Source organism: Molossus molossus, unplaced genomic scaffold (assembly GCF_014108415.1).
Source record: "Molossus molossus isolate mMolMol1 unplaced genomic scaffold, mMolMol1.p scaffold_m16_p_11, whole genome shotgun sequence".
NCBI lineage: Eukaryota > Metazoa > Chordata > Mammalia > Chiroptera > Molossidae > Molossus > Molossus molossus.
In genome coordinates this window covers 53,157,254-53,178,856 of record NW_023425346.1, presented here as the reverse complement: position 1 = coordinate 53,178,856, position 21,603 = coordinate 53,157,254, and the positions used below count along the sequence as shown (strand labels likewise).

The 21,603-nt window shown below is 45.0% G+C and overlaps 1 protein-coding gene across 1 annotated transcript in view; it reads left to right on the top strand.

Annotated features, from left to right (window-relative positions):
- Window positions 1-21,603, top strand: part of LOC118624997 (aldehyde oxidase 2) — an 89,088-nt gene that overhangs the window by 30,164 nt on the left and 37,321 nt on the right. The window contains exons 11-21 of the mRNA XM_036253334.1: window positions 961-1,112; window positions 2,693-2,786; window positions 5,084-5,193; window positions 6,724-6,908; window positions 7,837-7,999; window positions 15,836-15,928; window positions 17,023-17,192; window positions 17,836-17,950; window positions 19,712-19,834; window positions 20,687-20,783; window positions 21,265-21,389. Coding sequence (XP_036109227.1) covers window positions 961-1,112; window positions 2,693-2,786; window positions 5,084-5,193; window positions 6,724-6,908; window positions 7,837-7,999; window positions 15,836-15,928; window positions 17,023-17,192; window positions 17,836-17,950; window positions 19,712-19,834; window positions 20,687-20,783; window positions 21,265-21,389 — 1,427 coding nt within the window. The remainder of the gene's footprint in view (window positions 1-960; window positions 1,113-2,692; window positions 2,787-5,083; window positions 5,194-6,723; window positions 6,909-7,836; window positions 8,000-15,835; window positions 15,929-17,022; window positions 17,193-17,835; window positions 17,951-19,711; window positions 19,835-20,686; window positions 20,784-21,264; window positions 21,390-21,603) is intronic.

Here is a 21,603-nt window from a genome sequence, read left to right as displayed (position 1 = left end):
TCCACACCTCCCCTTTGCCATTATTTTAATGCTATAACCTAAATCAAGTGTTGGTTGCCTGACACCCCAAAAACCAAACTCAGGTGACAGGTGCTGGTGAAAAAGAGGTTGATTCAAGTTTTGGCCAACTGAAAAGATGGGGAACTCTTGCTGCAAACCCCATCTTAACATTCAGTGCAGGCAGAGGTTTTTACAAGGAAGGAGAGGGAAAGCAGAACAAAGCGATCAAGGGGGGAGAGGGGTTGAAAAGTTCTCTATGTGCAGACCTGTACGGTCCATTCTGATAAAGACTTTGAAACTGGTCAAATGATGGTCTGGTGTGCATCATCCTGGGTTTTGTCATCCTGGTTTTACAGTTGAAGGTCAGCAATTCTCCTAAAGCTGGGACGACTAAAGGTCAAAGTTGGTATCCTCTGAAGTTAGTTCCTAGGATTCTTATACAAACATGCTGTTTATCTACAAGCTACATATTAGTCAGAGTTAGCATTTATAGAAACATTGTCAAAAGGATGGTGGGTGGGTTACAATTTTCCACTGTTACAATACCATCAGATTTATCCCCCTTAATTACAAAACATGTTTGCATAGCTTTACTAGTGGTCAGTCAGGAGGAGGTCATGGAAAATTCTAATAGAGTCAGCTGCCTGCTAGTTGGTACTGTCATTTCTTTTATATAGCTTCTATTCCCTTGCATTTGTTCAAAGAATGTAGACCAGCCCAGAGGACCTAACCCTGGCTGCACAGGAGAGCTACCTGGGGAGCCTTTGAAAAGCCCAAGGCCCAGAGATGCTGATTTGATTGATCTAGGAAGGGGCATCTGTGCTGTTTTCAAGTTCCTGGTGATTCTCTGTGCAGCCAAGGTGGAGAGACACTCTGCTAGATGAACACTAAGGCCCTGGCATCATGATTACAATTCAGCTGCTCTTTTCATGTCTCCAATAAAAACAATTTGCTTTCTAGGACTGACAATAGGTGCTGGCTGCAGTCTGGCCCAGGTGAAGGACATCTTGGCTGAGAGGGTTTCCAAGCTCCCAGAGGAGACATCTCAGACATACCAAGCCCTTCTGAAGCACCTGGAGAGTCTGGCAGGCCAGCAGATCCGGAATATGGCAGTATGTTCTCCAGCCCAACCATTAGGCACATGGCACCTATTTCTTTATCCCACTGGAATGTCGAAATAGGCTTTGGCAGAATCTGTATACAAAAGTGTCTCAGCGGATTGAAATGACAGGCATGAGCAATAAATACTTAATATTTAACAAACATTATTTAATAACATAGTTAAAGAGGATTCTAAGTCAAGTTTAATTGAGTGCCCAAGCTGCACTGTAGGTAGGAAAGAACTTCATGGTTTTGCTAATTTTATAATAAGACTGTCAAAGAACCTAACGTAGTCTAAGGCTGCATTAACAGAAGTATAGTACCTAAAATAAGGAGGGTAGCCTTCTCTGCTCTAGACTGTTTAGACTACAGCTGGAAAATAAAGCTCAGATCTGGGAAACACATTTAAAGGTCTGGTTATTTATGGCCGCAGGAGAAAGTAGAAGAGACATAGTTAGGTTTTCAAAATGCACATGCTCCCTTTCCCACATACCCCAAATGGTGTATTAGAAATTCTTGGGATATAGGGAATTGGGGGAGAACATGTTTCCTTTGTAAAATCTCTTCAAGTGATTTCAAAACATTCTCTCCCCTTGCCAGCAAGACACCCTGGATCCAGGCAAGGAGATGGTTGCAGGAGTGTGAGGGGCTGGAAACCACATCAGGAGGAGAAATGGTGGGAGTGGAACAGTCAGAGGGATCATGAGAGCTGCTTTCAACCATATATAGGCTCCTGAGGACAGATGGCTTTATTTCATATGATCAAAAGAGTAGAAGTATGGCCATTATGTGAAAGCCCAGGGAGGCCGATTTCAGCTCAGTGGAAACAAAAACTTTAAAATCAAGCTGTCAGGTGGCCAGTTAGCTCAGTTCGTTAGAGCATGGTGCTAATAAAATCAAGCTGTCCACAGAGGAATTGGGGTTTCCTGTCCTTACCAGTGTTACAGCCCAAACTGCAGCAACCTGGGTGATCACTGTGGATTCCATCTCTGTGTGGGAGGAGGGTACTGAGTTGAGTGGCAGTCATTGCCCTCCCAAGCTCTGAGGTACTATAGGCTCAACCCAATCGGAGTGGAAAATTCCAAAAAGAGAACAAAAGGCACCCCACTCTCAAGGGTACATGTGCCCAGAACTTTGACATGGTCCACATGAATTCTATGCTGTGACCAAGGCTGAGTTGGGGGTAGTTCAAAACTGGCCACTGAGCCTCGCTGCTTGGGATTGAATCCCACTCCTCCCCTTTCTAGCTGGGAGACCTTGGTCAGATTTCACAATTTCTCTGTTCCCAGGGTCTTCATCACTAGACTGGGGAGATGGCATCAATCTCACTGGGTTGTTGTGAGGATGAGTAAGTAGTTGTGAAAATGTTGACAGCAGGTGGAATACATTGATTCCTCTCAATCCAAAGTAGCAGTGGGAAGGGACCTCCAGGGCAGAATAAACTCCCAGACAGTGGGAACTGAGTCTCCTCTGCAAAGCAGACCCAGACTCCTCTGGATTCTTTTGCTACCTGAGAGTACCATAAGCAGGCACCTGTGGGGCAGAGGATGTGAGGGGTAGAATGGCCCAGGCTGTAACTCTCTCTTCTTAGTCCTTAGGGGGACATGTCATAAGTCGGCATTGCTATTCAGATCTGAATCCAATTCTGGCTGTGGGCAACACTACCCTCAATCTGATATCAGAAGGTAAGCTACCTCAGAACACTCTGAACAGCACCTAAAGATTGTTTGTCTTTTTTTTTTTTTTTTAAAGGATTCTTAGTAAGTCAGAGCCCATGTCTCTGGCTCTCAATGCACCATGGGAAACTCAGGCTCCTGGAAGAAGGCACATTGATGCAAGGGGGTGGCTAGTGCTTCCTTCTGGCACTACCCCACATACACACAACACCCACCCTGGCCCACAACTCAGTCAGCCCACACGTCAGCCAGAAGTGGGGTGCGAGGCTAAGGCAAAGCTCTCCACGGCCTGAGGACTGCTCCCTTGTCCTCTTCACACACACCCACCTCACCCCTAGTTGCTGTGTGAGAATCCACAGGTCTGGCGAGGATGCTCTGCCAACACCTCAGACCCTCTGGGGGTGGGAGGAAGGCAGAGATTGATCTTGCACGCTGGCTGGGAGGGACACTCCCTTGGGGCTACTCCATACTAAGCACCCTTGTCTTCCTGGATGTCCTCAGCTTGCACACTGCCTCCGGCTGCTCCAAGGATGCTGACCCTCCCCTTAATGGGCACCAACTGTGTGCAAGGCTGTGTTGGACACTTTACACACAGCATGTCTAATCGAACCACCCAGCTGACATCACCTGTAGAGGTGCATGGGCTAGGAACCCCCGCCTGTCTGATTTCCAGACTGGTGTGCTGGCCTCTTCTCCCTCCGGCCGCCTCCCGGGGCCTCTGATTTCCCTCCCAATCTCTCCTCCCCTCCTTCACACACAGCCTATCACATACCCCTCCTGCTGTCCATCCCACTCAGCCCATCCATTATTTACCCCTCCGTGGGCTGACCCAGGCCCGGGCACTGGGGAACATGGGAACAATCACAGCCTGCCCCCCATGAACTTCAGGGGTGTGCGTGACTAGGAACCCTGTCCCAGGCATTGTAAGCCTGCTGAGGAGTTTGTTAACCAACACAGCCCATCCCTGATTGGTGTGAACTGAGAGCATCAGGAGAAACTTGGTGGCAGAGGGAAAGCTCTCCTGTCCCCAATCAGCTTTGCGTGGGGCCCTCCTAGGAAGGAGGAGAGGGAAGGCCTCGCCCCTGACAGCGTCAGCCATCTTGCTGAGCCCTCCAGGCCTGTGGTCCAGGATGACCCCAGTTGACTCCCAAAGACTAGGAAAGAAGCCAAGACTCGGGGCATCAGGCTAGGAAGGACAGCTGGGCCCGCAGCAGGCTGCCTCCTATACTAGCAGTAGGAGTGCTAAGGGTAATCGAAGTGTCCTTCTACTGGGCTGTTGGTCATTACCCCCGGCTTCAGGTCCCTGCTCTCCCAGCTCCAGCGAAGCCAGTGCGTGAGCTTGCCGACCAGCAGCAGGGCAGGCCAGCAGACATCAACCGGGGATCCTGTGGGGCGTGCCCGCCTCCCTCTCTGCTACACCTGTTCCAGTCGGCACGGTGCTGCTCGTGCAGACACAGAACCCACGCCAGGAGCTCTAGGCTATAGTTTGATCTCCTCACTGCACCTCCTGTAGAGCCACGAACCACCTTTTAAAGCCAGAGGGGACCGTGGACCACTCAGTGATGACAACGGGGCTGAAAGGAGGTTTTGTGCATTGTTCCCTTTGCTTTAAAGGTGTAGGTATCCAGCATAGGAGCCAAGAGCAACATCGAAAACTAAAAGCAAACCCATTGGTTAGAACTCAGCCCTGGCTGGTTTTGCTCAGCAGTTAGAGTGTCGGCCCGCAGACTGATGAGTCACGGGTTCTATTCCGATCAAGGGCATATATCTCAGTTGCAGTTCATCCCCGGCCCTGATCGGGGTCATGCAGGAGGCAACCAGTCAATGTGTCCCTCTCACATCGACGTCTCTTTCTCTCTCTCTCTCTTTCTCCCCCTCCCACTCTATCTGAACAAAGATGAAAAAATGTCCTCGTGTGAGGATTTAAAAAAAAAAAAAAACTCTGTTAACAGTGCAGTGCAACCCTGTTTCAGCATCAGGTACGCCCTAACCTTGATCACAGAATTGAAGGAATTAGATTTGACTAACCAGCCTCTGCTGAAAGATGAAAACCCAGGCTGGCAGGCCTTGCAGGCAGGAGGAGAGCCGGTGCACACGGAACATGTGCTGATAAGAGTCAATGTCATGCCGCTGCCACCCCCTCCCTGTGAGGGGACAGGAGAGCCTAACTGTCACACACTCAGGTCTCTGCATCACTTGGGGCTGAGGAAGGTGACCTTCTCTTCTTTGCCGCTGACATTTGAGGGCACAGGATAAATCTCATGTTCCTTGTTAACACTACACAGAAATGTCATTTTCTTCAACAGAAGGTAGGCGGCAGATTCCTCTAAACGAACATTTTCTTGCTGGGTTGGCAAGTGCGGACCTTAAGCCGGAGGAAATTTTGGAATCTGTGTACATCCCTCACTCTCAAAAGGTAAGAATTCCCCTGGTTGCTCCTGAGCGCTGTTTTTCCCTTTTCATCACTGAGTCCTGTCATATTTACAACTTTGAAAACAGACAGAAGGAAACAAACTCTGCCATGAGAATAACAGCTTCCTGTTCACTGGAGACTGGCGCAGCTCCAAGGGCCTCAGCCACCCTCCAGCAAGCAGCTCCAGGGTGTGGGTTTAGGGTGTTGTTTCAGCTGTGGGGTGGGGCCTGCTGAGGGCCTGCAGTTGGTTGCACTTCCTCTTGTTCCAGATCAACTCTGGGAAGTGGAAATTAAAGCTCTGGCTATAACCCGGCCAGTGTGGCTCAGTGGTTGAGTGTCAACCCATGCACCAAGAGGTTGCTGGTTTGATTCCAGGTTGTGGGTCAAATCCCCAGTGGGGAGCATGCAGGAGGTGGCCCTCATGGATGTTTCTATCTCTCTCTCCCTCTTCCTTCCTCTCTCTCTAAAATTAATAAAGAAAAAAAAAGCTTTTAATAAAAAGTTCTCTGGCTGTAGAATGAGCTTCTCTGCCTGACCCACAAAGAGATGGAGGCTGGGCCAGGCCTCCCCACTCCTCACACTAGCTAATCAGCACCGTTCATAGAACATGAGGACCTCCAGACATCTGCTAACACAGGATCCAGGCCTGGGCTTGATATGGCTACCCCCTAGCTATGGAGGGGGCCTTCGGTCCTCACTCTCCATTCTCTGTGCCTCTCCCCAAAACTGTACATGAATCCAAGAAGACAGTCTTCCCAGAGAGAGGCAATACCACACACACACACACACACACACACACACACACACACATCAGAAGCCAGGTGTCAGCTGGATTGTCTTATGCTTTCAGCCATGCATGACCTTCACTTCCTTTTCCTGTGGAATGAAAACTCTGAAATGTGTTCCTAGTCTAATGTGCATCTGTGTGAAGGCCCCAGGCAGAAAAACAGGCCATCTCCATTAACCTCTGTCAGCATGCCAATGGCCACAGTACCAAGAGGTCAGTGGGGTAACTGTCACCCTCCTGACTCTTGTTCCTGATGCAAGATTCCTCAGCCCACTGCTGGAAAGTTCATTTCGACTCTCTTATGAGCTATGCAAAATGGAAAGTGATAGTTTCTGCAAACCAAGAAATGTGGTCAGTCTCTGTTGCACTTCGGGCAAATCATATTGAAAAGCACTGGTGTTGGAGGGCTCCTCCACCCTCACGGGGACAAAGGTGCATCAAGACTATGAGGAATGGCACCTGGAAATAAGAGCATGTGGAGATGAGCCAGGCATGCTGTGTGGAGGCAGCCTAACCTCAGAGGAAAAGGGTACAATGATCCCTGTTCCTTCAGGGGACCAGGCATTGGGGAAAATTCCTCTAATCGGAGGACACTTTATTCTCAGTTTGAACGAGGAGGCAGCCAAGTTGCCCTCAAATCATGCCAAGTGTCCTTTGTATCCCTTTCAACTGGGTTAATTGGTGGCACAAAGAAGCAGAAACCATGCTCTTGGTTTCAATATATCAAATGGTTTTTGTCTCCACAGTGGGAATTTGTGTCAGCCTTCCGACAGGCTCCGTGCCAGCAAAACGCCTTGGCTGATGTGAACGCCGGCATGCGAGTCCTCCTCAAGGAAGGCACAGATGCCGTCCAGGACCTGAGCATCGCCTACGGAGGGCTCGGGGCAGCCACCATCATTGCCCACAACTCCTGCCGGCAGCTCCGAGGGAGGTAAGCCGTGAGCCCCGCACCCCAAGGGTGAATTGCCATTTTTTTTTAAAGTGGAAATTTGGCTCAGGCAAGTGTTGGTAAAGCCCTGGGGAAATGGAAACGCCTATGTTTAGAAACACTGCTTGTTCTTTCCATAATTTTGCTAGATGAACCAAACCTTACTTGACTATGATTAATTAGGTGGCACATTTTGGGTGAGGACTATGACTAAATGGCAAGAACTGCCTCCAGCCCCAGTCCTCTCGTGACATCAACACTCCAGCCAACGCACACGGGGCAGCGTCCAAGTGGCACCTGCCAGTCCCTCTGCTCGGGTGCAAGCTGTCTCTCCCTCAGTAAAAGCTGTGTCCAAGTCTGAGTCTTGTCAGTTCACAGTGGAACTGGCCTTCATGGTCTTTTTTTTTTTTATCCTCACCCGAGGATATTTTCCATTTTTTTGTACAGATAGAGTGGGAGGGAGAGAGAGAGGAAGGGAGAGAGAGAGAAACATCGACGTGAAGGGACACATCGAGTGGCTGCCACCCGCACAACCAACCAGGGCCGGGGACAAACTGCAACCGAAGTACGTGCCCTTAGCGGGAACCGAACCCGGGTCTCTCCGGACCGCAGGCCGACGCTCTAACCGCTGAGCCAAACCGGCCAGGGCTTCATGGTCTTTTTAATCAATGCCAGGTTCCAGCATGTTCTGGCTCTTGAACATGCTTGGTTCATATTCAAGGAACAGGTCCCATCTGCACTCTGCCGTGACCCTCGGCCCACCTCCTCCCTCGGCTATCTTGGAGTGCTTGGTTAGGTGATTTCTACGTTCCCTTCCAATTCCATAAAAAAGACTCTAAAGCTTCTAAATGATCACCATCCAATATCTAGCACCTGTTACTTGACGGAGACTGCCCTGTAACTGGTTCCCTCCTGCCTCCAACCCTCCCAGGCGCTGGAACGAGCTGACACTGGATGAGGCTTGCAGGCTGCTTCTGGACGAAGTCTCCCTCCCAGGCTCAGCTCCGGGGGGGAGGGTGGAGTTCAAGAGGACTCTGGTGGTCAGCTTCTTCTTCAAGTTCTACCTGGAAGTTCTGCAGAAACTGAAGATGCTGGTAAAGCTGTCCTCTGTGCCTGTAAGTGCTTGGGCTGTGTGTGCTCCTTGAGCCCTTAGCGCCCAGCTTTCCCACCACTTCTGTGCCCTGTCTGGGGGCGGCCTGCGCCATTTCCTGCCCTGCTCTGGGCCAGGCCTCCTCACCCAGCCGTCCCGCCTTCTGGATTCAAGAGGCTCAGGATCAGACTGTGTTTAGTCCACAGATGTTCACCACATGCCTGAGCACTGGAACATTACGGTGCCTCTGCCTTGGTGTGCAATTATTTTTCTTTCAAAATCACTTCAGAAAGTATAATTACCTATAATAAAATGTGCCTATTTAAATTCAGTGAGACTTTTGGGGCGTTTTTGTTGTTGTTGTTATAGTTGTTTCTCCCTTTTTTCCCCATTGACACCCTCCTCCCCATATCCCCCACCCCGTCCCCAGCTTTGTTGTCCGTGTCCATTGGTTATGCATACATGCATATAAGTTCTGTGGTTTATCTCTTCCCTCCCCCCACCACCCACTCTTCTGAGGGTTGTCAGTCTGTACACTACTTCCACGCCTCTGGGTTTGCCCTATTCCTCAGACTATGTTTATTATATTCCACAAATAAGTGAGATCACGTGGTATTAGTTTTTTTCTGCTTGGCTTGTTTCGCTTAGGATAATACTTTCCAGGTCCCTCCATGTTGTTTCAAAGAATAAAAGATCTTTCTTTCTTATAGCTGCATAGTACTTCATTGTGTATATGTACCACAGCTTTTTTTTTTTTTTTTTTTTAATATTTTGTTCAGATAGAGTGGGAAGGAGAGAGAGAGAGAGAAACATCGATGTGAAAGAGACACATCGAGTGGCTGCCACCCACACGACCCAACCAGGGCCGGGGACAAACTGCAACCGAGATACATGCCCCAAGAGGGAACCGAACCCAGGTCTCTCCAGACCGCAGGCCGACGCTCTAACTGCTGAGCCAAACTGGCCAGGGCATACCACAGCTTTTTTATCCATTCGTCTACTGGTAGACACTTAAGCTGTTTCCAGATCTTAGCTATTGTAAATAGTACTGCTATAAATATATGGGTACATATATTGTTTCTGATTGGTATTTCAGGTTTCTTAGGGTATATTCCTAGAAGTGGGATCACTGGGTCAAACGGAAATTCAATTTTTAATTTTTTAAGGTAACACCATATTGTTTTCCATAGTGGCTGCACCAGTCTGCATTCCCATCAGCAGTGTACTAGAGTCCCCTTTTCTCCACACCCTCGCCAACACTTGTTGTTTGATGATTTGTTGATGGTGGCCATTCTGACAGGTGTGAGGTGATACCTCATTGTTGTTTTAATTTGCATCTCTCTGTTGATTAGTGATGTTGAGCACTTCTTCATATGTCTCTTGGCCATTTGTATGTCCTGTTTGAAGAGGTGTCTATTCAGCTCCTCTGCCCATTTTTTAATTGGTTCTTTGTCTTCCTTTTGTTGAGTTGTATGAGTACTCTATATATTTTGGAAAATAACCCCTTATCTGATGTATCATTGACAATGATGCTCTCCCATACAGTGGGTTGCCTTTCCATTTTGATGGTTGTTTCTTTTGCTGTGCAGAAGCTTTTGAGTTTGATGTAGTCCCTTGTGATTATTTTTTTGTTGTTGTTTTTGTTGCCTTAGGTGATGTATCAGTAAAAAATCTGCTGCATATGATGTCTGAAATTTTGTTGCCTACATTTTCTTCTAGGATTTTTATGAATGCACGGGTCACATTTAAGTCTTTTATTCATTTTGAGTTTATTTTTGTGTAAGGTGTAAGTTGATGGTCTAATTTTATTTTTTGCATGTAGCAGTCCAATTTTCCCAACACCATTTATTAAAGAGGCTGTCTTTACTCCATTGTATGTTCTTGCCTCCTTTGTCAAATATTAATTGAGCATAATGTCTTGGGTCCATTTCTGGGTTCTCTGTTCTGTTCCACTGATCTATATGCCTATTCTTGTTCCAGTACCAGACTGTTTTGATTACAGTAGCTTTGTAGTATAACCTGATATCTGGTATTGTGATCCCACCTACTTTGTCCTTCTTTTTCAAGATTGCTGTGGCTATTCGAGGTCTTTTTTGGTTTCATATGAACTTTTGAAGTATTTGTTCTAATTCTGTGAGATACATAATTGGTATTTTGATGGGGATTGCATTGAATCTATAGATTGCTTTGGGTAGTATGGACATTTTAATGATGTTAATTCTTTCAATCCATGAACAAGGTATGTGCTTCCACTTTTTTATATCTTCCTCTATTTCTTTTTTCAATGTCCTGTAGTTTTCTGCAAATAGGTCCTTTACTTCTTTGGTTAAGTTTATTCCTAGGTATCTTAATTTTTTTGCCACAATGGTAAATGAGATTGTTTTTTCAGTTTCTCTTTCTGTGAGTTCATCATTGGTGTATAAGAATGCCATCGATTTCTTGACATTAATTTTGTAGCCTGCTACTTTTTGAAATTCGTTAGCTATAGTAGATTTTTTATGGAGTCTTCAGGGTTTTCGATGTATAATATCATGTCATCTGCAAATAATGACAGTTTCGCTTCCTCATTTCCAATTTGGATCCCTTTTATTTTTACTTCATGTCTGATTGCTGTGGCTAAGACTTCCAGTACTATGTTAAATAAGAGTGGTGAAAGTAGGCATCCCTGTCTTGTTCCTGTTTTAAGAGAAATGCTTCTAATTTCTGCCCATTGAGTATGATGTTAGCTGTAGGTCTTTCATATATGGCCTTTATTATGTCGAGATATGATCCCTCTATTCCCACATTGCTGGATTCTATCAAATGCTTTTTCAGCATTTATTGATATGATCATGTGGTTTTTATTCTTCATTTATTTTATGTGGTCTGTCACATTTATTGATTTGTAAATATTGTACCAGCCTCACATCCCTGGGATGAATCCCACTTGGTAATGGTGAATAATTTTTCTGACGTATTGCTGGATCCGATTTGCTGGTATTTTGTTCAGGATTTTGGCATCTATGTTCATCAGGGATATTGGCCTGTAGTTTTCTTTCTCTGTAGTGTCTTTTTCTGTTTTTTTATTAGAATTATGCTGGCCTCATAAAACAAGTTTTGAAGTCTTTCTTCTTCTTGAATTTTTTGAAATGGTTTGAGGAGAATGGGTGTTAGTTCTTTTTTGAATGTTTGGTAAAACTACCCAGTGAAGCCATCCGGGCCTGGCCTTTTCTTTGCTTGGAGAGTCTTGATTACCTCTTCAATTTCCTTAGTTGTTATTGGTCTGTTCAAGTTTTCTATCTCTTCCTGGTCTAGTTTTGGGAGACAGTGTGTTTCTAGAAATTTGTCCATTTTGTTTAGATTGTCAAATTTGTTGCCATATAATTGTTCATAGTAGCTGTTAACGATCTTTTGTATTTCTGTGGTGTCGGTTGTTACTTCTCCTCTTTCATTTCTGATTTTGTGTATTTGGGTTCTCTCTCTTTGTTTCTTGATGAGTCTAGCTAAGGGTCCATCAATCTTGTTTATCTTTTTGAAAAACCATCTCTTTGTTTCCTTGATCCTTTGAATTATTATTATTTTTTTTTTGTCTCTATGTCATTTATTTCTGCTATGATCTTTACTATTTCCTTCCTTCTACTTGCTCTGGGGTTTTCTTTTTGTTTGCTCTCTAGTTCTTTAAGTTGTGAGGTTAGATAGTCTATTAGAAATTTTTCTTGTTTCTTGAGGTAGGCCTATAGTGCTATGAACTTCCCTCTCAGAACTGCTTTCACTGCATCCCATAGATTTTGTTGTTGTGTGTTCATTTTCTCTTCTTTTTTTTTCAATCCTCACCTGAGGAAATTTTTCCATTTTTTGTTCATATAGAGTGGGAGGGCGAGAGAGGAAGAGAAAGAGAGAGAGAAACATCGACGTGAAAGGGACACATCGAGTGGCTGCCACCCGCACAACCCAACCAGGGCAGGGGACAAACCAACCGAGGTATGCGCCCTTAGCAGGAACCAAACCCAGGTCTCTCCAGACCACAGGCCAACGCTCTAACCGCTGAGCCAAACTGGCCAGGGCTGTGTGTGTTCATTTTCATTCGTTTCCAGGAAGTTTATAATTTCTTCCTTGATCTCCTCAGTAACCCATTCATTGTTTAATAACCTGCTATTTAGCCTTCATGTGTTTTAATGTCTTTGCATGTTCTTGTTGCAATTGATTTCTAGTTTCATGGCATTGTGATCTGAGAAGATGCTTGATATGATTTCAGTCTTCTTGAACTTGTAGAGACTTAGTTTGTGTCCTAACATGTGGTCTATCTTTGAGAATGTCCCATGTGCACTTGAGAAGAATGTAAATTCTGTAGTTTTGGGGTGTAATTCTCTGAAGATACCTATTAAATCCATTTGAGCTAGTGTTTAATTTAGAGTTTCTGTTTCCTTGCTAATTTTTTGTCTACAGGATCTATCCAGTGATGTCAGCAGGGTGTTGAAGTCCCCTGCTATGATTGTATGATTTCTCCTTTGAAGTCCTCCAGAAGATTTTAAATATATTTTGGTGCTCCTATATTGGGTGCATATATGTTTATCAAGGTTATATCTTCCTGTTGGATAGATCTTTTCAATATTATGTAGTGGCCTTCTTTTTCTCTAGTCATGGCCTTCATTTTGAAATCTGTTTTATCAGATATGAGTATTGCTACCCCATCTTTTGTTTCCTTTTCATTTCTTGGAAGATTTTTTTCCATCCCTTCACTTTCAACCTATGTGAGTCTTTTGTTGTGAGGTGGGTCTCTTGTAAACAACATATAGATGAGTCATGCTTTCTTATCCAATCAGCTACTACAGCTACTAATGCTTTTTATCAAAGCATTCAATCCATTTATATTTAAGGTGATTATTGATATGTACTTATTTATTGCCATTTTTGTTTAGTGTGGTTATATTTTTCCCCCTATTTCTTCTACTAATTACAGCAGTTCTTTTAACATTTCTTGCAGTACTGCTTTGGTGCTAATGTATTCCCTTAGCCTTTTTTTGTTTGGAAAGCTCTTTATTTGACCTTCTATTTTGAATGATAGCCTTGCTGGGTAGAGTAGTCTTGGATTCAGATCCTTGTTTTTCATGACCTTGATTACTTCATGCCATTCCCTTCTGACCTATAGGGTTTCTGTTGAGAAGTCAGCAGATAGCCTTATGGGAGTTTCTTTGTAGGTAACCTGTTGCTTATCTCTTGCTGCTTTTATGATCCTCTCTTTGTCTTTAATTTTTGGCATTTTCATTACTATGTGTCTTGGTGTGGGCCTGTTTGGGTTCTTCTTACTTGGGACTCTCTGTGCTTCTTGAACTTGAATGCTTTCTTCTTTCACCAAATTAGGGAAGTTTTCTGTCACTATTTCTTCAAATATATTCTCTAACACTTGCTCATTTTCTTCTTCTTTGGGGACTCCTATGATGCAAATATTATTATTTTTCCAGTTGTCCCACAGTTCTCTTAAGCTGTCTTCCTGTGTTTTAATTGTATTTCTCCTTTTGGTTTTCTGATTGGTTGATTTTTTTCTACTCTGTCTTCTCATTCACTGATTCAGTCCTCAGCTTCCTCTACTCTGCTGTTTAGTTCTTGCAATGTGTTCTTTATTTCTGATATGTCATTCTTCTTGATGGTATTTAATTTCCAGTTGGTTGATTTTCAACATTTCTATGTCTTTACTCGTGGTGTTGATGTCCTTACTCATGCTGTTGAGCTTCCTCAAGATCATGGCTCTGAATTCTAGCTCTGTTAACTTGCTTAACTGCTCCACATTTATCTCATCTTCGGTAGAGGTCTCTTGTTCTTTCATTTGGCTTTTGTTTCTTTTTTCACCATTTTGGCTATCTCCATAAGCTTTGGAGCCCACCAAATTTTCCCTATGTGGGTGTTGGTGTTCTGCTATTTTTGGCTCTCTCTACCGGGTTTTTTTTTTTTTTTTTTTTTTTTTTTATCCTCACCCGAGGACATTTTTCCATTTTTTTGTACAGATAGAGTGGGAGGGAGAGAGAGAGAGAAACATCGACGTGAAGGGACACATCGAGTGGCTGCCACCCGCACAACCGACCAGGGCCGGGGACAAACTGCAACCGAAGTACGTGCCCTTAGCGGGAACCGAACCCGGGTCTCTCCGGACCACAGGCCGACGCTCTAACCACTGAGCCAAACCGGCCAGGGCTCTCTCTACCGGGTTTTAATGAGCGTGGGAGGACCCATGTTAAACACCACTCTCAAGTCTTACTTTCCTAGGCAGAGTTGCAAGATCAGAAATGGTTCAGTTATTCTCTAGTTTTTTGCCTGGAGGCTATTAGTCGTGGTTACTTGAAGAGCCTTGGGTTCTCAGTTGAATGAAAACTCCCTCAAGTGTTCAGTGTATGGAAATTTCCTGAGGGTGAGGCAGATGGTGGTTGTTAATAAGCCTCAATTTGCATTTCAATGGCCCATTGGGTGGGGTTGAATCTCTGAGGGAGGGGCTGCCACCTCTCCCCAGAGCCCTGGGAAGGAGTAAGATGGCCACCGACCTATGTGGCCACAACTCAACAAAAGCTCTGAGTGCCCTCCAAATCCCGAGTGTCCCCACACAGTTCCAGTCCAGTCTTCCCTCCCTCTGCTGGAGTCCAAGATGAGCGGCTGTGGCTATTTTAGTGTCTGTCCCCACTCTGCACTGTGGAGCTGTTTGGGAGTTTAACCAGAGGGCACTGCTCACAGCTAAGGCCACTGCTGTCTGTGGGCTCCCAGCCCCCATCTCACGCCTCCGCAATCCTACCAGGATCAGTTTAATGTCCCTGGTTATATGGTTCTCGCAAGCTGTTTTTCTGTTGCTTTTTCCCAACGATTTGTCTTTATTTTAGTTGTAATTCTAGTTTGGTTCTGGGAGATGGTCTGTGTAGCTTCCATTCACTCCGCCACCATTTTGGAATCCCCCTCAGTGAGTTTTGACAAATGGCAAACCCATGTAGCCACCACCTCAAACAAGATATAGAACTTTTCCATTACCCCAAAAAATACCCTTTTGCCCCTTATAGTCAACTCTCCTACCCCTGCAAGCAGGCAACCAATTTCCAACTTTAATATGGAGTGTAAAATAAAATTTTATTTTTCAAAAATACTAAAATGTATTTGCATGCTAATATTTAAGTAGCTTCTTGCTAGATTTTTCTGATTGTAAATTTCTAGAGTAATTAAGCAAAGTGAAATATTATCTCTCTTTTTCTCCCCCCTCCCCCTCTCTTCCTGACTATGATTACAACTCTCACCCTACCTGTACTCCATACCCCCAAACTCCACCCCAATAGTCCAGCATTCCTAAAGTGTCTGATTTTCATTTACTCGGATGAAAACACTCACCAACCACATTCCCCAGGGTAATCTTTGCTACCATTTAATTTCTGAACTAAAACATTTGGTGTGCTTTAGTGACACACAGAGAGGCTTCCCAATTTTACAGCTCTCCCAGAAAAGTTGAGTAGCTGAGATAAACAATTAGTATACGGGCTCTTTTGTGTACAATGAACTCCAGTTTATTCTGAGATGGCTTATTTAGTCCCAAATTTTCTTGCTTCTCCAATCTGCTGGCCAGCTCACTGAGTGGCCTCTCCCTCTTCTCGGGGTGACTTCAGGATCAGATTCAAACCAGTCAGTCCAGTTCCTCATTATGTGGAAAGAAAGGGAGGGCAAGAAACTTTCATAAAAAGTAAAATCCTGGGAAGTGATGGGGATTTTGGTTACCCATGCTACACTGACCATGCAGTTTTGTGGATACTTTAGCCAGTCGTTTTTGCATGAATCCAAGCCGAGCTTAAACACATACTAATCAGTCTATCTGTATTGTTTTTGGATCTTTACTCAGGACTGCCTTCGATATGCTGAAGTTTCAGACCTATTCCTAAGTGCTATAGAGGATTTCTCGGTCACAGTACCCCAGGGAGTCCAAATGTACCAGGTCAGTGAGTTTAATTCAACGGAAACTTAGACACTAAGAGATAAGCAGTAGCTGTTTGAACAAGCAAGCAGTTCAGAGTTGCGACTTTCAGTTCTGACTGTCATTTTTGCTAGCACACTGGCCCTTTGTTTAGGCCGAATCAGGGAGATGCGGGATCCAAGATCCGCCCTGAGCTATTGCTAGGTGCACTCAAAGCTAAACCACCCTGAATGGTTAGACCATCTAATAACTGATAGTCGCTTCAGACTATCAGACTGATGGCCTTTGGACATTTGTTTGAAGAGCAGCTGAGCCGGTGTGCGGGAAGGACAGCACAGGAGAGGAGCAAGGTTCAGCCTCCAGCCTTGATTGTGAAATGTTTTGTCAGCAAAACAAGAGGCTTGCAAGTAATTGAGCCCACACCCTCCTTGAAGAAACTTGGAAAATATCTATTATTATTCACTAGAGCACAACCCTTCCCCCAGCCCCATGTCCACACACCACACACAGAGTTTCTTTGAGAAGAGTTCCAGAGTAAACCTTTGCTCCATTGCCTTACACTCCCAGTGATGTTTGTACGCCTCTGAGGGGAGCAGCCAAGGCAGTTTAGTCTGGATCTGGGTGGACTCTGTTGCCATTGGCTACCTCCTCCCCCACCAGAGGTCCTGCTTTCAGTGTAGACTCTGGTCCCTCACCCTCAGGAATCACATCACTTTAGCTTTCATCATCATCATGATCCCTTTATATGTGAACAGGTTGATTACTGGAAAAGTCGGAAAGCAGGACAGGGAGACCCTTTGAATTCCAGAAGAAAGGGGTACAGGGCTACTACTCAGAAAAAGAAGATGTCGAAAGGAGAAACCAGGCTGCCCCTTCACCTATTTCACAATTTTGCCCAAAAAAGTTGGCCCTGTCTAAGGTATTGCCACATAACTGAAATGACCATTTCCCAGTGTAGTTACATCATTAGGTTGTCATGCTCTTTATCTGACATACTCGTGTTTGCTGCCCAAGGGTGACTGTGTTTTCTCAATCCTGAATCAGGAATGTTGGTCATTGTCCAGACTACTTCTAAAAATTAAATTTTCCAGGGCAACTCTTGTCTTCCTCTGCAGAGTGTGGATTCTCACCAACCCCTTCAAGATCCTGTGGGACGCCCCATTGTGCACATATCAGGTCTTAAACATGCCACAGGGGAAGCCACATTTTGTGATGACATCCCCAGGGTGGATAAAGAACTTTTCATGGCTTTGGTGACCAGTACCAGGGCCCATGCAAAAATCATGTAAGTGAATGAAAAGCTTTCAAATAGCCTTTAAGCCCTGGCCAGTTTGGCTCAGCAGTTAGTGTCGGCCTGTGGTCCAGAGAGACCCGGGTTCAGTTCCCGCTAAGGGCACATACCTCGGTTGCAGTTTGTCCCCAGCCCTAGTTGGTCATGCGGTGGCAGCCCCTCGATGTGTCCCTTTCACATCGATGTTCCTCTCTCTCTCTCTCTCTCTCTCTCTATCTCTCCCTCCCACTCTACCTGAACAAAAAATGAAAAAATGTCCTCGGGTGAGGATAAAAAATATATATATAATTATGGGTCTCTTGCTTCTATTCTAACCTTATAGCACCTCATCTTTCTACTGCACCTTCAGGCAGGGCTCAAAGGAATGAGTAGAGCTGATATTCAGCTGGTGACAACATACTGAAATACTTCACTACTGAATGGTAAATAGCCACGTACTAAGTTTTCTAAGGATGCCCTTGCAACAGACACACTGGCCCATCCAACGGCTCCCCTCCCAGCAGGGGGCCTCCTGATCAGGGCCTAGCAGGACCAGTTGTTATATATTTTGATTTTCAACCATGCTCTATCCTTCCTTCAGGTTCGGAGCCCTCAAAGTTTGCTGATTTCGACACCTTAAATATTTCTTTTTTTTCAGATCAATTGATTTGTTCAAGGCCCTTGCACTACCTGGGGTGGTTGATGTGATAACAGCTGAAGACATTCCAGGCACCAATGGTACTAAAGACGACAAATTGTTGGCTGTAGATGAGGTACAGAATATGCCCTCCCAGATGACTTGTGTAGATAATCGTCAAGGTACCATCTCCAACTGGCTTCCCTTGGCCTCCCAGCCTTCTCTGCCATGGGGGAGTAGAGACGCCAGTTCTTCCCATTTCTTTCTATCACTAACGTCTTTATTCAGACAGACCTCCTCTTCTGGAGTCAGGAAATGACAGCCCTGGCCAGTTTGGCTCAGCGGTTAGAGGGTTGGCCTGCGGTCCAGAGAGACCAGGGTTCAGTTCCTGCTAAGGGCATGTACCTTGGTTGCAGTTTGTCCCCAGCCCTGGTTGGGTCATGCGGGTGGCAGCCACTCAATGTGTCCCTTTCATATTGATGTTTCTCTCTCTCTCCCTCCCACTCTATCTGAACAGAAAAATGCCCTCGGGTGAGGATTAAAAAAAAAAAAAAGGAAATGACATAATAAACAGAAAAGTTAGTACAGAAAAACACCAAGTTCTAGTTTCTCACTGTGTGCTCATGAGTCAATTTATCCTCATCTGAAAAATGTAGGAACTGACCTGTATCTGGATAGAATAGAAAGATCTAGAAAGGAAAGTCCAAAAACACAGCCACTCCCTGTTATTTTCACTGTACTCCTTCCTTCCCTGGATCAAGCCTACCCGCTGCACCTTCCGCTTACCTCATGCATTCCATTTTTTAAAAATTGCTCTTGCCATCTTTGACCTTTGACCAATTCAACAGTCATCCACTGAGCACCTGTTTCTGGAGCCAGGCTGTGCTGGTTCACGTTCCAGCTTTACCACTCACTAGCTGTGTGTCCTTGGTGTCCTCATCTACAAGATGAGAATAATCATAGCACCCACTTCACTGTGTTGTTGTGAGATTTAAATGAGTTGATAGATGTGAAGGGCTTACAACAGTGCTTGGCACACGAAGGGTCTCAGTGTTAGCTAAGATGGCCACATCTCAGTGAGTCCCACACAGACTGTTTCTCCTCTAACCATGGAATGAATCACTGTTCTTTTGGTTGAAATCCAGATGAAAAAGCTGGCTGTCATTTAGAAACTGTATTTTCTACTCGGGCTGACACCACAAAATACCACAGACTGAGTAGCTTAAAAAACAGAAATTTTTCCTCACAGTTCTGGAGGCTGAAAGTCCATGATCAGTGTGTTGGCAGGTTGGTTTCTCCTGAGGCCTTTCTTTCTGGTTTGCAAATAGCCGTCTTCTCCCTGCACCCTCATATGGTCTTTTGTCTGTGTGTGAACCTCCCTGGTTTCTCTTCCTCTTCTTATGAGGACATCAGTCCTATTGGACTAGAGCTCCACCTTTATGGCCTCATTTGACCTTAATTACCTCTTTAAAGGCCTTATCTCCAATACAGTCACATTGAGGGGTTAGGGCTTCAAGGCATGAAATGGGGGGGGGGGGGGGCGTATTCTACCAAAAATACTTTCCTTATCTTTAAATTCAAAAATGACACCATGAAGGTGATCTATGTGAACCTAATTTGACAGGACAGAGCAGATTCAAGTCACAGCCAATCTCACATTCACTCTGGAGCTTATATTCATTGAGTAAAATGGCCAATGAAAACATCTGTATTATTTAATTTATTTTTTAATTAAAAAAGAATTCAATGTTTTAGCCAAGCATATGAAGTTGAATGTAACTTCAGTGTGGCTTTAATTGCTCAACAATGACAACTAGAACACCAGCCTCTGGTAGGTTGAGCGAAGCCTACTCCTATCCAGAACTTTCTACCTGCTTCCTGCATGCACTTTCCGCAGGTACTTTGCGTGGGCCAGGTCATCTGTGCTGTGGTTGCAGAGACAGACGTACAGGCGAAGCGTGCAGTTGAAGAGATAAAGATCACCTATGAAGATCTGGAGCCCGCAATCTTCACCATCCAGGTAAGCTGACTGGTCTCTCGTAAGGTTGTAGAATTAAAAGTACTTTTATAAATATCTTAATATCATCCTTAGCAAGAAAGCAATGGCTTTAAAGCTATTGGAAAGTAAGAACGCAGAGGACAGGTGCCCTTCTGAAGTATGGAAAATAACCTTAGGTCTGAAGGTAAAGCTAGGATCAGCTATCGATAGGTCAGCCTACAGAACCTCAGAATGAGATGGCTCCCAGTCTCCATGTGTGAGTTAGTTCGTATTATGATCAGAAAGAAAACATAGAACAAAGAACTGGAAAAGCCCTGTGAGACATGCCAAATCTCAAAGAAATGAACAAACTTCCTCCAATGTCTATTGGGCTTTCTTGCACAGAAATGAATTAGCACTAGAATCTTCTCCCTCAACAAGACCTGTTCTTTCAGATCCCTGGGGTACATGCAGGTTCTTCTGTGTGAGCTACTTAAGTCTGACAACAGTGTTTTTCTCCAAGTAGAGGGGGAAAAGGGAGGGCCCAGAACCTCACCCATGCTGCATTTAGACCTGTCACTTGTTCCCTGGAGAGCCACAATGAAAATGAGAAATGAGTAGTTATCATCCTGGACCATCATAGTGCCTCCAGATCTCAATTCTTAACATTTCTCCTGCCCTTGTTGGTCTTCTCTGCAGTCTAGAAGACATTCTCTCCGGCATCTTGTCTCTGCAGCGAGCCCACTACCCTAGTACTTCCTTGCTTCCATGTCTCCTTTGATGTGTCCTAGAAAATGGCAATTTTCAGGGTTTACTGGCTTTTGATTGAGAAAAAACTTCCAGCGGAAGAAAAATGCAAAGAATTGACTTTATGGGATTTTTTCTGTCACTCAGGATGCCATAAAACACAGCTCATTCTTATGCCCTGAAAAAAAGCTTGAACAAGGAAACGTTGAGGAGGCATTTGAAAAAGTCGATCAAATTGTTCAAGGTAAGAGACTCGGAATATTTGATGGAATCTTCACAGGATTCTATTCTGAAGCAGACATCGAAAGCATGTGATTTCCTCTCTGAAAGACCAGCTTCCAAAGTCTTGGCACTTTGCCAAATTTCTCTTAGACCTCTTCTTTCCAAAGTGTGTGTGTGTGTGTGTGTGTGTGTGTGTGTGTGTGTGTGTGGTTGAGGGTGGGAGGTAGGGATCAGCAGAATAATTAAAAGAAACTCCTAAGATTGCAATGAGTCAAGGGCAGAGTGAGGAAGAAACCAGACACTTTCAACTTGTTATACAGAACTGTAGTCTCTGAAACAGACTGCCCTCGGATGGCACAGGACAAATGCCTGACCCATCAGTTCCATGGTCAGGACAAATCCAGGCTGGCCAGTCCATGTCTTGCTTGCTTTTGAATTCTCCAACATGACATTTTGCAACCAGCACACACCTTCAGGAATGTCCCTGTGCTTGCACTTAATAGGAGAGGTCCACGTTGGAGGACAGGAACACTTTTACATGGAAACACAAAGAGTGCTTGTCGTTCCAAAGACAGAGGACCGAGAACTGGACATCTATGTGTCGACACAGGACCCAGCCCATGTGCAGGTGAGGCCCAGGACTGCCCCACCTCTGTAACTTCCTAATTCTATCATGGCCTTCAATCCTCACAGCCTCAGAGGTGGCAGACATTTACTTAGAATACAAATATTGGACATCAGTAGAGAGCTATAACCTCAGAACTCTTTTTTTGGGGTGGGGGGGGCTTGTGCAATAAATGAAAGGACAGCCATGGTCATGGTCACTTTAGATTTAGAGAGTA